Here is a 15,545-nt window from a genome sequence, read left to right on the forward strand (position 1 = left end):
AAGACAACAGAGATCTTGAATCTCTTCTGTTCTAAATTTAGGTAAAAACCTTTTTTGAAAATACAGTTTATTATAGAGAGTTAAGTCTACACTACCTCTGCCAGCAAGCAGTTAACAATTAGTCAGGCAGACAGACTGGAAACTGCATTTGGCGAAACTCTGTCCAAACTTAACAGATCTGCCTTCCAACACCTCTGAAACTCACTAATTAACACATATTTCTGTGTGCAACAAAACAATAATTGTCCTGCACTAATCACACATAAAACCAAAATTGTTGTTTTTTTACATTTCAAATGTATTTATTTGGAAGGGGAAAATGGCTCCTTCAAGCCAATAAAGCCATTCCTTTGTGTTGGTTAATCATCCATTCATAAACAGTTTGATTTACTTCTCCAATTCCACAAAAGTGAGGACACTGGATTAAATGTGTTCATAGTTTCCAAAGGGACATTTTTGAGAATTATTTTCAGCGTTGGTCCAGAGAAGACAGCCATGTTTTTTGGAAAAGGTTCAAATGTGGCTTCTTCTTTCCCACCCTCTTGGACATTACCATCATACTTAAGTGCTTGTATTTATCATAAACCCAAACCACATCATTATCACAAAACTGCAACACTATTGTGTGTTGCATATTAATTTGATATTTTGCAGTTCTGTTGTCAAATACTCCTCGAGTTGATTTTGGGATTCACCAATTCATTTTACAGCTTTTTTTTTTCTTTGGGAGCCTGTTCCAACAATTTAGAAATGTTTTTTCCTGCAGTCTGATTCCAAATGAGCTTATTAGCTTTAATGAAACAGTGAAACGTCTCAGTTTCAAACACTCGTATGTTGTTTTGATACCATTTGGAATAAAATATGGGATCACAGGATTTGTGTCCAAATGTATTTGGACTTAAGGATGTATTCTCTTAATCTGAGAAATGCATGCAAGCAATTTCTTTCTTCTTTTTTTTTATCAAGTAGGTCTCAGTCTGATTGCTTTGCTAAACCCAACAGGTCACTTTATCTAAAATGGCCCAGATATTTTCTTAGTGAACCTCAATCCCAAAATAATTTGATATATGTCATACTCAGATTAGGAACAGGGGATAACAGAAAATCCATGAACCTGCAGTTGCTGCCAACAGTGTTTGTTGTTTGGAAGTGAACGAAAAAATTCCTCTGTAAGCACAAGGCTTTAAGATGGAGCGGCCAGCTGCTCGGCTCTGCCGGCCCAGAGATGTCATATGATTTTAATGCCGGGTTAGCTGTGGAGTTTGGCAAACAAAAGGTGATCTGAACACACAGTAGTAGGTTGTTTTGTGTTGTTTTTTTGTTTTTTGTTTAAACCAAGAAAATACCAGTATGGAGAAATGTGCACACTTTCACACAGTGAAAGGGATAAGGGCTCACAGCCACTGATCCTATTATAGGAGCTGAAGCACTGCAGGCTCATGCAAGGCTAGAAAAAAGGGGTAAACACTTTTTTTGTTTTAGTTTTGTTTTCCGTGGGAAATTGCCTTGTGATATAACCAAACACATGGCAATGGAAAGAATCTCAGGTGATCTCACCTTAGTTCTCTCACTCCACTAACTCCTCCAGGAAGTGACAGACATCCCACATAATGTAAGGAGACAGAGCCTCCGCTAATCTTGCCTCTTTTCCTTCATCAGATAGGCATGCAGCGCCCTGCGAATGTTTTGGCCCCGAAAGTCTGTGTGTGCAGCTATCCTACATCTGTGCAGTTTGTTGGTTTGTGGAATGCTTGGAATTGGCTCCATGGCAACACTGTGTGTGTGTGTGTGTGTGTGTGTGTGTGTGTGTGTGTGTGTGTGTGTGTGTGTGTGTGTGTGTGTGTGTGTGTGTGTGTGTGTGTGTGTGTGTGTGTGTGTGTGTGTGTGTGTGTGTGTGTGTGTGTGTGTGTGTGTGTGTCGGTAAATATTGACTTCACCACCTCCTCATCCCTGTGTCTGTCTGTGACAGGAGTGTGTGTGTGTGTGGGGGGGGGGGGGGCTTGAGGTTCGGTATACACTTTATCCAGTCCTGCCATTGGGGGCGTATGTTTACCTTCGGGGCTCCAAACATGTAGGAGCTCACCAGGAGTTTACTTCTACGTTTATCGTACAAAAGTGGTGAAATGTTCAGAGCTTAATGACAAAGGACACCGAGTCTTTTCTCACATGGAGAAGTCTTCACAGTTGGAATCAGATGGAAATGTGAGAAACTCAAGACCTTAAACTGAGCGTTGTATTGCGATCTTTCTGTGTGGAGTTTGCATGTTTTCCCTGTCGGTTTTCTCATAATACTCTAGTTTCCTCACACAGTCCAAAAGCTAGCTTTCGAGGATAACGGCTGACTTTAACTTGACTTAAAATTCTCTACAAGCACAAATAATTCAAAACAATGTTTTTTCAATATTGATTTATTGAATGGAATAATGTAATTCAAACAAATATAATGGAATAAAATAGTAAATGTTGCAGGAGCACTGGTTAACATCATCTTTATACATATTGTCATCACTCTACAACGTTACAGCATATCGTGTTTACCTAATATATTGCAGCACTAGTTGAAAGTCCTTTAAATCTTTAATATTCTTCATTAAATACGTGTATTATTATTGTAATTAATACATCACATTCTGTGATGTATTATTATTGTAATTAATACATCACATTCTGTGAAAACCTTAAGCTGTATGTGTTTTTTTTTATTGTGCACTTTCGAGGCTGTATTGATCCCAAGATGCATCAAAGAGACTGAAAAGTGTTAGAAAGAAATCTCCTGTGTGCGATAATGAGCGGCCTAATGGCTAACAAAATGGGAATTGTCGAGTCTCTACAAACACCTGCGTCGGCTGTTCTGGTGTGCAAACACATCCAGGCTCTAATTTCCTCTTCGTGTTTATGGAAGGAGAAGAGAAACAAAATTCTGTTCACGTGTGCCCGATGCTTGTTCAGAAAGAGGAACCAGCTCACCTGCACATGGCCAGAGTCAAGAGTGCTCGGTGCTTTGGAGAGCCGTGGAAGTTTTTGGCGTTTTCCCACAGTGGTATGATTTGTTCAGACAGGAACAGAAGAGCTTGGAGCTGCAGTAGTAGCAGTTGTGGTTCAACCGGTCTGTCCTGTCTTGTCATTGCAGCGCCCGAGTTGTTCACAGGCCCCAGATGGAATGTCATCACGACGTTTGGCGGATACGATTAGGGAATAGATGTTGATAATCTGGACAGAATAAGCAGGGTTGGATTATGCTACGATTGGTGGCTGGTGACGCAGGAGCCAAAGCCCCCCCCACACACACACACACACACACCAGTAATTGCGCAGAGAGCATGAAGATGAAGGAATACATCCACCAGGCTGATATCAGGATCACATGCACTCCCTCCCACAGGCACACTCTCACATATGTCATCAGTCACCATTCCCTCTCCATTCAAATGAGAGAAAAGCTTCACAAACGAGATTCACAAACGTTCTCCTCAGCCACCAACTTAGCAGCTTAATTTAAGAATGGATCATTGACCTAAACCGTAAGAGTTATGAAGTCAGAACATTTCAAGTGTCATCCCGAAAGTGGAGATTGTGTTAACCTCCTGAAGTGAAACTGAATTTGTTGTACAATAGAAGAGCCTGATAACTCAATCCGCTTCCTCTTATTGTTTGGAAACCATCATTAAATCTTCACTCTGAGAGTGAAGATTTCTTCTGTGTGATACGAGCATCTCCTTAAGATAATATAGACATTGATTATAAATTCTATCCCGGATTTTACTGATGGCTATTGAATTTGAAAATGCATGTCATTACATAGACAAGGGAATTACAAATATCAGACTTTCGATATTTGTTTGAATCCCACACACTGCTTTGCTTATGATCTCTTCAGCCTCTTTAACCTTAGACGATAATGACGTCATAAAAACAGATCTACAGTATAGGGATTTCCAGCTGATCTCTTTGTAATCAACCATAAATCATCAGCACACTAGTGCAGAATGTGTTATTCTTACAAAGTGTCAGAGTTTGAGTACAGATGAGTTTAACTATGACCTTTAATGCCAGAGGCTGTAAATACTGATCTTTCAGAGAAGGTAGTGTGTCAAAACATGTCCAGTGTGTGTATTGGACCTCAGGCCATAAGCGAGAAGCACTGTATGGCAAACATGAGGGGTCTACTGTAGCTGTCGTGAAAAACACACAAGCCACAACTTGCTTCTTCAAATAGCTGCGATCCCCTGCCTCCCTCTGTATTTCTTTGAGCCAGCCTCAGCCTCGTAGTGGGAAATCTCTCATTAGGCCTGCGCACAGAACATCTGAAGCAGACTGGTTCAATTTTGATGTTCACAACTGTTTGATCCTTCCCAAAAAGATGAAAAGATCTTATAAAGGGGCCAAAACATGGTAGGCTTCATTACAAAGGCTGTGCTGTTGGAGGAAACGCTCCACCATGGTGATCCTGCTCTGCCAAGGACTTGATCGGTGAAGCTTGTTAATGCATGAATGACGCCGCATCCTTTCTTTTATTTCATTGAGAGAGCACCATTCAAAGGAAGAATTGTTTTCCTTTCACGTGTAATAAAGCTGAAAGCAAAACAGGAAGAGGCAGCATAATGTGGATGTGGGGGGAAAACAACCCCTACGGCAATATTAACAGACTATTCCCATTTACCAAAAGCTCAGGAGACTCGAAGGATTTGAAATTCATTGCCAGATCTTATGCATAATTAAGCAAATCCCCTTCCCACCCACCAACCCAGCCACACCCCTGCCTCGCCGGAGGGATTTCCATGCTGCTCTTCCTTTGACAGTAGGTGCTTATTTCAGTGCCTCGACCCTATTAGGCCAGAATTGGGCTCCCGTTGTCATTAACTACCGCAGACAACACAGACTCGACTCGACTTGCGCTCCCTGCGAAACATGGCATTGTTTGGCTTCACGACTTCCTGTATTACCATATTTCCTACTGGCTGTTCGAGCTGAAACACACTCGGGTCTGGCAGTCAGAGAGCCACAGGCCACTTCTATGTCTTGTTTATGCCGCCCGCTGCGAAGCCCAACAAAAGATGGCTTTGTTGGAGTGTGAAGAAAGATCCGAGACTCTCTTAATGCTCGGTTTCATGTTTGGTTGGTTCGCTCTTCCTTTCTCGGGGTTGTATTTGTGTGTGGGTCTGGGACACTGTTGGCCAAAGGAGCTGAATGCAAGTCAGCCTTGAAATTTGTGAGAGGTTATAATGGCTTTTTTTTAAACAATGAATTCATTATTCTTGCTCTCACAACTATTTGAATACGCATTTAACATGGGCCACCCTCACCCCAGAAACACATGTAGCCACATGTAGATCAGTAGGGAGGTACATCCACCCAATCCCACCAACAAATTGCACCTTGGGGTTATTCGAGTCCTTTGTAGCCTCAAATATGCCAAGTTTCATAAGACTTGATGAACAATTTTTACACCTCATGCATCATTGCAAACTAACTTTCTTTTGTGTGTGTGTGTGTGTGTGTGTGCACATAATAGTATTATCGGTAGTCTGTGACTTTGTGTCACGTAGCAACTGACACTTAAAAAAGTATTTTAGTGAGCTCCTTATGAAGGGAAAATCGACTCCTTTTATCAGCTTGTTCCATGCAGAGTGGTGGTTGAGTCCTCACAGCATGTTCACCATGTCAGCGTAATGTGCCCTTATTTACTGATGGTTTATGGGGGAAATGTGCTTTTTAATCGCCATCGTAGTGATCTCATTAGGGCGACATCCAATATGTGAAAGGATCATGTGTATGGAATGAGAAAGAGGAGGAAGGCTGAAGATGATGGGGGGGGGGGGGGCTCCGCCCGCCCACCCGCCTGCCTGCCTGCCTCAAACAGCTTATTACCCATGCCACCAGTCTACTCAGTGAGGAGGCAAAAAACACAAAGATCAGCTCCCTGAGCCACCCGTCATCTTTGTGTCTGCTCCCTTGTGCCTATGAGTGTTCGTGTGTTCGTGTGTGTGCGTATACGCCTGCACACACACACACACACATACACTCACCACTGTTACACTTCCAGTGATGCGACCTGCTTTGTGCAGACATGCCTGAGGGGATGTGTGTGTGCAGATATATCGACTATCTGGCCTCATTGACCCCCGTCCCTCATCACTTCCCCATTCTCCTCCCCCCACTTATGATGCCAACCAAAAATCAACCCCCGCATCATGCCCTCCTCCCCTTCCTGCATCTCGCTCTTTCTGTCTGTTTTAATATTTATTTGTGAGCTGCCTCACAGGATGAGCTCATACGTAGACGCGCACCACGTTTCATATGAACCCTCTTAAGCCAGTGCTTCTCGACTGGTCCGGCTCCGGGATCCAGCTTCACCCCTTATCAACAAGCCACAAACCAAATCAAGAAGAACATTCTACTTTGCACATTAATTGATTTAAAACTGGGTACAGTCTGGACCTGAGGTTGAGTAGTTTATCACAGAATGCCAACGCATAGTTAAGAACGAATGCTTTGCTTTAATAGACTCTGGGCTGTGTTTTAATGCATGAATAGTAAACAAATCAATCTTTACTGAGATGTAGTTTTGTCTTCAGTTTTTGTGTCTTCATCCTTTCACATTTTCTTCTGCTTTGTACCCGTGTTTCGCCATGCTCGGTTAGTGTATGTAAAAAAGGTTTTTGCCTTTTTTTATGTGAAATGGCAGTTGTTGACAGTCTTTTATTTGTGGAGGGTTTTTTTTTGTTTTATTTACCCAAGCTTTATTATTTTTGCAGCGGCAAAGGCCCACAGCCCCCTGAAAATGGACTAGTGACCCACTTTTCAGTCACGACCCACCATTTGAGAATCGCTGCTTTCAACTGCCGGAAAACACCCAAACAAGCTTCTTGTCTTGACGCTGCATCTGGATTCTTCCTCCTGACAGATTGCCATTCAGTTGGAAAGAAAATTCCAAAATAATATAAACCAGTGACATATCCACTAATTTAATTTGCCTGGTGAGCAAACGTATTCCTTTTTCATCCAAATGTTTTCGACCATACTTCATATGTTAATCAGTCAAGTGAATCAGAGTGGACTTAAGCATCCAAAAATGCACAACCTCCTAAATAACAGCAGTCGGGTCAGGATGTCAGCAGAAGGCTGCCACAGCTTGACTCTGCACCCATATGTACACTACCTTCATCATCTTAAAGAGAAGGTCTCTCAAGCCAAAGTACCTCAGTGTTTTCTGGAAATTAGCATTTCCTAGCAGACCCCCTGTGGCTATATCCACCCCGTGATAGCAGGGGCTTGAGTCTCCGAATTATTCTGCTCTCAGTTTAATTCTTTCACTGCACTATGAGCTGGGATTAGATCTGCTCCATGAGCCGGAGTAGGCGGGGAAGCCTCAGAAATGAAAGAACGTAAGAAAGCTTCAGCAGTCCAAAACTGCACTCTTGACCTTCAGTCTGTTTTCTTTAACACGTTTGGTGCACAGTCTCTGTTTAGCTAACTACCACTACATCTACGGTATATTGAAAGCATATTTTAATAGGATTTTTCCCGTTTTTAACAAAGTTAAAACTTAAGCATCGGTCCTTTTTAAAAATGGGTTTTACTTACTTTTTCACAATATATTGCACTGAGAGAAAATCAAGAGACTACAGTACAGTAAATATTAAAACAGACTCATGTTCAGATGACAGCTAAATGTAGGCTCATGCTCCAAAAAAATATTATTCTTCTCAATATCATTATTGTAAAAAGAAGAAACAGTGGAACATTATGTATTATTTCTATTACAAAGTGCATTTTTTTTCAAACATGCTGCCCTAAAACTAAGTATTAACAAGAGAGATGAATCAGATCAACATTGGCTTCTATGGTAACTGATGCCTGTCTTCCCACAGCTCGATAGTTGCCACTTCTTATATACTTCATATATACCATAAAATTTTCAGTTTTGTGGCGTTTGACTGAACATCTGGTATTTTTATTAAATTTTTTAATTGAGTGTACCTTTATACAGATGAATTTGTAGAGACACAAGTTCTCTTTTGGAAAAGAGACCTAATAAAACATATAACACAAACTTGCATAAAGTTAGACGCAGTATTGCAAAGTGCAGTTTTGAAGAAACTAACAAATGGCGAGTTAATGCAAGTTCCAAAATGTCCAGGTTCTTTCTTCTTTTTTTTATGTATGCAGATTATTCTTACCTGGTCAGTTTCAGAAGTAGCTTGCAGCTGCAGACCCCTTCTCCAGTCTGACTTGTCAGAACATTTCAGTGACACCGCTGGTGGAAACGTCCACTTGCTCATACATGCAAATAAGAGCGGTGGGCAGTTTCTCAAAGTCTATTTTTGATTCTAGAAAGTGTTGTATTATTATTATAGTGTACATTAACATGTGTTAAGATCTGAGATCTGATCCTGGTTTTCCACAACTCACCGTTATCTTGACTATACAGTAGGTTATGAAGTTCTTCTTCAATCAGTGGGGAATTACACAAGTCTTTAGTTCTTTTCTGGTTAATAGAGGTCTCATTTATATTTTACTACAATTTCACTTGTTTTGTTGTTTTTGGTTCAGACTCATTTTTCCAATGGCCTTGTTTGCAGACGCAGCAGGAAGCCGTTTTCAGAAAACAAGCAATGATGCACTGAACGTGCTCTGAATCCTCAGCACTCGACACGCATACAGTTACCAGCCACAACATTATGACCACCTCAGGCCCTCCCATTCTCATTCTGATGCTCTGTGTGTTACAATGCTGTTCTATCGGAACCAGCTGCAGTTGAAGCTACAGTGGCTGGTCTGTTGGCTCAGACCACATAGATCAGCCTTCACGCTGAGCCTGCATCAATGAGTCCAACAGAGAAGGTTTGGGGTTCAGTTTGCAAGTTCCTTTCTGTGTAAGCCATTGTCTTGTACAAGTTGATTTATGTTAATGTTCACAGGTAACTAAACATGCAAACTTAAAAAAAAAAAAAAAAAAGGTCATTATTGTTTCTAAATAAACCATTGATGAAGCAGGCCTGCTCCTTTCTAAATTTCAATTTAGTAAAAAATGTCCTTGTTCAGTTGTTTGATGCCACTAAAAGTTTCCCTGAATCATCGTTCCGTTACTTTCCAACCACAATTTAAAGCATAATTAGGAACAGAGCTTCACATTTAACCAGTTACAACAACCGAATATTATTATAATGACATAGAAATTGCTGTTTACTTTATCATGTTTTCATATATTAGCTGCTCTGTGTGATGTCAATATCATAACATCTGGTCTGACAGTAAGTTTATTGCTCTCCAGCTCTGGAGGTAATAACCACTACCCTGTGCCTGAATAACAATGTTTTTGTGTGCGTCTGTGTACCTTCAGGAAAATGGAAAAATATCATTTGAAAGAGAATCAAGTTGTTATTCTCGCAATGTTATCGTGCAAAGGGGGAAAAGCTTGGCAGGGAGATTAGGGCCATGGTCCAACATTTTACCTGCTTGGAATCTGTTAACTATTGTCTTGTTGAAAGGATGGTGCATTTCTATGAGCTGCAAACAACTCATAGCCGCATTTACGCTCCTTCATGCTGTCGGTAAGGACTTTGAGGTTTGGGAGGCAGACTTGGGATCAGAAGTTCACAGGTTAGAAAACCGACAGGTTAGAAAACCAACAGGTTACCGCTGAGGATCCCCATTCCAACAGCCCCCCAGGCACTCCACAGCTGCAGCACACAAGGTTCATTTTAAATAGGACAGATTAAAAGCAGCGAAATTCTTTCTCACTTTTTTTTTCTGTTTTTGTGATATGTGTTTTATCAATGTGTGATTTTATTTGTTTGAAATGTTTGAAATGATTTGCTTTGAAAAGAGAGAGCGTATTTTCTTTGTGTTCCCTCCGATGAGAAAAATGAATGAAGTTTGCTGGCTTTGCTAAATATGTAGATGCACTCATCCTGTAATGATCAGTCTGAAAAAAGTCAGTGGAAAGACCATGACAGCACATGTCTGTGCGTGCATCTGCTGTCTGGTGTGCATCTGTGTGTGCGTCTCTGTGTGTCTGTGTGTGTGTGTCTGTGTGTGTGTCTGTGTGGTTGAAGTCTATCATGTCTGTGCTGAAACTGAGAAGCTGCAGCTGCTCCACTGTCCTCAGGGAGGTTTTTCTTCATGTGGCCTGCACCGCCGTGTGTCTCTGTGGATTTATTCGTAGTCTCCGGTCCGTCTCTGGTTTCTGCATCTGGCCTTGTGAAACTCCCAACATTTCTTTTCTTTTTTCCAGGAAAATGTATTCTAAGAAAACTTAGTCTATTTAATGTCACGATATGATGTAATTGTTCTATTTCTGTGTCGAGTCAAGTTCTGCTTTTCCAGAGGCTTCACTGTCTGTCTCTGACTGTGCTGCAGGCTTTGGCTATGGGGGGATCCAAGAGCAAGCCCAAGGATGGAGGCCATCGAGCCCGCAGCCTCGATACCAACCTCGGCTCTGGGGGAGATTCTGGCGGCCACCACCTCAGCTCCCCTCAGCAGGCGCTAACCCCCAACCGGAGCGCCACTGTCGACGGGGGCCTCGGAGGGAACCAGTCCATGGGCAATAAAGCAGAACTGTCCTTGTTCGGAGGTGTGGACAACAACAGCGTCACCTCGCCCAACAGGATCACTCTCGCAGGTCAGAGATGCCCCACCAAACTTGGATTTCTTTACGCTCCGTATGTGCAGTTTAATGTCAGAGTTGTGTTTTCCTCCCGGTTCCCAGGCGGTGTGACGACCTTTGTGGCTCTGTACGACTACGAGTCCCGGACAGCCTCAGACCTGTCCTTCAGGAAGGGCGAACGCCTCCAGATAGTAAACAACACGTAAGGAAAACACAGATCTCACATGCCCTGTTTTCTTTAATCAGCCGACATGGAAACTGTGCTGCCTCCTCCAGGCTGAAAACATGAGGAGACGCGAGGTTTCACTAGTTGTTTATTACATGCTCCTTAATTCAAGCCCAAACTTAAAGCAACAGACTTTCTTGTTTTTATTAGTGACTCCTCTTTAAACTTCATCTGTATATTTTTGTATCAAGCTAGGCAATATTGCAGTTGTTTTTTTCATTGGGATGACATGGGGACTATACATATTGCAAATAGGCAGAATTTATTGCAATGCAATGGATAAATATAGGTTTTTGAGGCAAATTATATTTAGCTAAAAATAATAAAACAATTGAGAATTTGAATGAGATTTATTTTGTATCTGTCTTATATTACTCTTAACTCTCTTTATAAATGAAATTCTACTCGGGCTGCCTGGATTTCAGATTTGTGTTTCTTGTAAAATCAAACAATGTGGGAGCTCCTTCTTTTTCAAAGACAACTTCAACTTTGAAGATCTGGTTAATCAATAAAATAATAATAATAGTTTAACACATTGGACACTTTCCATAATCTCAAAACTCTTTCCAAATATTTGTGTGTTTTTTTTAACTATGCATGCCACTCATATGTAACACACTGTTAACGCTGGTCTGTGACTGGACACTCACATTGAGGAAGCTTTCTGGTAGTTTCTGAGTTTTCCAGCTCCCATAAATAGTCCTATTGTTATGATAGATGAGGGGGCTGGTTTTTAAAGTCTGAACTTACTGTATGGTTCTATAGAGGTGCAGTGACCCATGTTTACCCCCAGTGCTGATGCCTACCACAAACCGCTGACCTAGAAGGCAGCAACTCTGAACAATGGTGGATTATCGCTGCATCTGGCCCTTAAGCCAAACCCCCCCCCCCCCCAATGCTTATTGGGTCAAGTTCACCAAGAATCCACGAACAAGTGGTCTCGCTCACATTAAACCCGGGGTCTGCAACCTTTCGATATGTAAGGGATGCAAAACAAAATTAATTTGAAGCCATAAAACATACTGGAAATGCAACTAAAAATGGACAAAGTTTTACTAAAAATACAAAATGTATAGGAAATTTCATAACTACAACATTCAACTTTTATATACATTTGTAGTGTTTTACCTTTCATTGCATTTTTGTAGGCAGTCATTTTCATTATTTCAGCTGTTGTTTTTTTTTTTTGTATATATATATATATATATATATATATATATATATTTCTCAGTGATTTAAGTAAGGCTGGGTGATTTGCTTCGCTTTGATTTGCTTCGTTTCATTTCCATTCTATGTTTGATTTTTTTTTTTCTCAAAGCACTTAAAAATGACTGCATATTTTTTGACATATATATGTCAAAAAAATCATGATAAATTGATTGATTAAATCCATGATTAAATCCTTGATTTGCCAAAGTTGCTTCACATGGCAAAAATGAAGTCATTTTTGCCATGTGAAGCTACTTTGGCAATTTCGCCCCTTTTTTATTGTGTATTTTTTGCTAGATTGAATCTTTTTATCTATTTCTAGGTAGCAAGTTTAGCCGTTTGGACTGTTTTTTTTTTTCTTTTCACCTGTTCTTGTTCATTTTATCCATTTTTGCTACTTTAGCCATTTTAGCTGTCTCACATTCTTCACCACTTGATAATACCCCTTTTGAGAGATATCATGGTTTGCAAATAAAATAGAATAAGATAAAACTGTTTATTCAGATGTAATTTACGTGAAAGAGCTGCCACGTGTGGCTCCACAGCTGCAGGTTGCAGACCCCTTGAGTTACTTCATTTCTTAGAGTCCAGTTCACTGGCAGCTGACGTACTTCAGTGATGATAATTTGGTTCATGTGTCCTCTTAAGCTTAATTACTCTCTCGCCACTGTTACATAATTGCTCGGCTGTTTGAGGTCCACAGTTTAATGGGTTGTGCAGTGGTGGAGTCTTTTCTGTGCACTTTGCTGCTCACTGTCTCTTTAATCCTCTTCTTTCCCACCATTTTTCCATCACAAACCCATCACATTTTTACAGGAGGAAGGTGAACTACAGGTTTGTGAAGCTTTGTCTGCTTTTGTGTTTCATGTAACGTAAAGCCTCCTGTGTTTCATAGCATGTGTGCGCTGTAATCCCACTTCACTAAAAATGCACTGTCCCTGCCCAGTTACACCCCCCCCCCCCCCCCCCCCCCCCCCTCCTGCCCCCCACCCCCTTGGTGCAATGAGTCTAAACAAATTAGAAGTTTGCTCTTAATTCTGTATTGAATAAAGCTGTGGCAGCTCGACCCTTCATAAAGAGTATCACCATCTCCTCACCCACATCAACGCATGCTTGTCTAATTATTATTTTCTGAAATCATAGAAAAAAAGTTGGGCTTCCATTTATCAAGCTCCTCCAGGAGTCAACCGTTTAATTACAGTAGAGATTATTAACGGCGTCCAGTTCTTTCCACTCCGAGACGCTTGATAAAAGGGCCGTGTGTGTGTTTTTGGATGTGTGATGAGCCGCGGTAAAGCAGCGTGTTGTCATTTCATGTGTGCAGAGAAGGGGACTGGTGGCTGGCGCGCTCCCTGACCACTGGAAAAAGCGGTTATATCCCCAGCAATTATGTGGCTCCATCTGACTCCATCCAAGCAGAAGAGTAAACCCCTTCATTTTTCTTTAAACTTGCTCTCTCTCTTTTATCTGTCCTTTCACCAAGTGCATGCAACCATTGATGCTAAAGCGTGTGATTTTAATTTTTTTTTCCTTTTACGTATATATAATGAGTTCTTCAAAGAATAGTTTGGCATGGTGAGGGGTTCATTTATTGGCTGCCTTGCTGGAATGTAGAAGAGAGGTTGTAGCTCTAATCTGGTTTGCTATGTTTCGCAAAAAAAGATAGGATAGAATAGGAAAATGAGAAGCTTGGAAAAAAAGCTGATGGGATTTTGGTTGCTTGCAGAAAAGAAAAGAAAAAGCTCTTGCATCTATACAATACTTAGGTTTAGTAAAATAAGATTTTACACAAAGTTAATGATTGGCTAAAAGCTAAAATTGTAACATCTCTTGGGGGGGGGGGGGGGGGGGGGGGGGTGCATGCAATGAGTGTGACCTTGAAAATACCATCAACTCTGTAGCTTCTATAGTTTTACTTGTTAGCTATCACTAAGACTCAAATATGCCTGAAATGTAATTTACTGATGTGTCAAAACTGAAAGCCATTAGAAAAAAAAAATCTAATTTCAGGTTAGAGCTCATTCTTCTGCAGCTCCACGCAGGACAGCAACTATTCCACAGTGTCGGTCTATTCTTTCAGATCATCGTGCTACCCTATATTTACTTCTCTCTGTGAACTTTATACTCACTAACCTGCTTGCGTTCGATGATTCCCACAAACTAACTTTTTTTGTAACGACTCCATCTCTTGCCTTTGCCTCCTGCACCACCAGTCATCTCACACTGACTATAGAGTCCAGGTAAGCAGCTGCTGCTCTGCACCGCATCTGGAATACACTCTGTCTGAATCTGTGGGCAAAGCTTCATGTGCTTTTTCCTTTCTTCCTCCCACGTACATCTTCTTCCCCTCATCAATGCTCTCCCCCCCCCCCCCCTCTCTCTCTCTCTCTCTCTCCCTCTCCCTCTCTCTCTCTCTCCCCCTCCCGACATCACCAGGTGGTACTTTGGCAAAATCACACGCCGTGATTCAGAGAGGCTGCTGCTAAGTTTAGAGAACAAAAGAGGGACTTTCCTGGTGAGAGAGAGTGAAACCACCAAAGGTAAGTGTGTCTGCCTGTTCAGACTGTAAAGCCTGTGATCAAATGTCATTGAGCATTAGAAAAAAAGAAGATAATCTCTAAATGGAGGTTTTTATTCAATTAGGGTAACGTTTACAGTTTATGTTGGGATGGAGAAAACTATGGTGGTCCAGATTTGACAAATATGAGACAGTGCAAATGTGATAAAGAACACAATTGAAAATGCAAAAATTCAAAAGCTGCAGCAAAAACGCCATAACATACAATGGTAAGTGCAATGTTCATTAAAATACTAAAAATTAATGAAGTAACCACAAGATAGATACAGAAGTGAGGTGCAAAAGATGCACACACTGCATCGCAAATGTTAAATATACAACTGAGCTTCGCAGCACAAGTTCAAGAATCGTACTACAACTGCAAAAGGTCACAACATGAATGAGTAAGAACTGAAATACTGGGGCAAAGACAACAGGTGCAAATGATTCAACAATTTTGAAAAGCCGCATCATGAATGCAAAAGTCCTGAGGCGTTTACTGCATAATGCAGAAGAACTCACAAAAATAAAAATGGGCTACAGGATCGACGCAACAGTTGAAAGACTAAAACACAAATACAAAATTGGTAACATGAATACAAAAGTCACAACACGCACGCAAAATTGGCAGCAGGAATTTAAATGTCGCAACACAAAAGTCAAACTGGAAACGCAACAGCAAAAATGCAATCTTATCAGGCAAAGATTGAAACCTGAATGCAACAGTCCCGACTCAAATCCAAATGAACAGAAATAGAAAGGTGCGACTGGAATACTAACGTTGCAACAGTTAAAGCAGCGACTCGAAGGAAGAAGCTGCAACGGAAGTGAGTGATGCGTGTAGTGGCTGTTGCATTGGAGCTGCAGAGGGATTGTTTTTACTGACTCATCAAGGAAACCTTTACATGTTGAGCTTCTGAAAATCCAACCACTTTGTGATTTGT

At 41.2% G+C, this 15,545-nt stretch overlaps 1 protein-coding gene across 2 annotated transcripts in view; it reads left to right on the forward strand.

Annotated features, from left to right (window-relative positions):
* Positions 1-15,545, forward strand: part of src (v-src avian sarcoma (Schmidt-Ruppin A-2) viral oncogene homolog) — a 36,713-nt gene that overhangs the window by 11,761 nt on the left and 9,407 nt on the right. Inside the window, exons 2-6 of one of the 2 annotated variants that reach the window (XM_080496744.1) lie at positions 10,363-10,624; positions 10,712-10,811; positions 12,861-12,878; positions 13,369-13,467; positions 14,481-14,584. In XM_080496744.1, coding sequence (XP_080352870.1) covers positions 10,372-10,624; positions 10,712-10,811; positions 12,861-12,878; positions 13,369-13,467; positions 14,481-14,584 — 574 coding nt within the window. In that variant the 5' untranslated portion in view covers positions 10,363-10,371. The remainder of the gene's footprint in view (positions 1-10,362; positions 10,625-10,711; positions 10,812-12,860; positions 12,879-13,368; positions 13,468-14,480; positions 14,585-15,545) is intronic. The other variant, XM_080496745.1, reaches the window with a different exon arrangement.

The sequence above is a fragment of the Blennius ocellaris genome (assembly GCF_963422515.1).
Source record: "Blennius ocellaris genome assembly, chromosome: 5".
In the NCBI taxonomy this organism is placed as follows: domain Eukaryota; kingdom Metazoa; phylum Chordata; class Actinopteri; order Blenniiformes; family Blenniidae; genus Blennius; species Blennius ocellaris.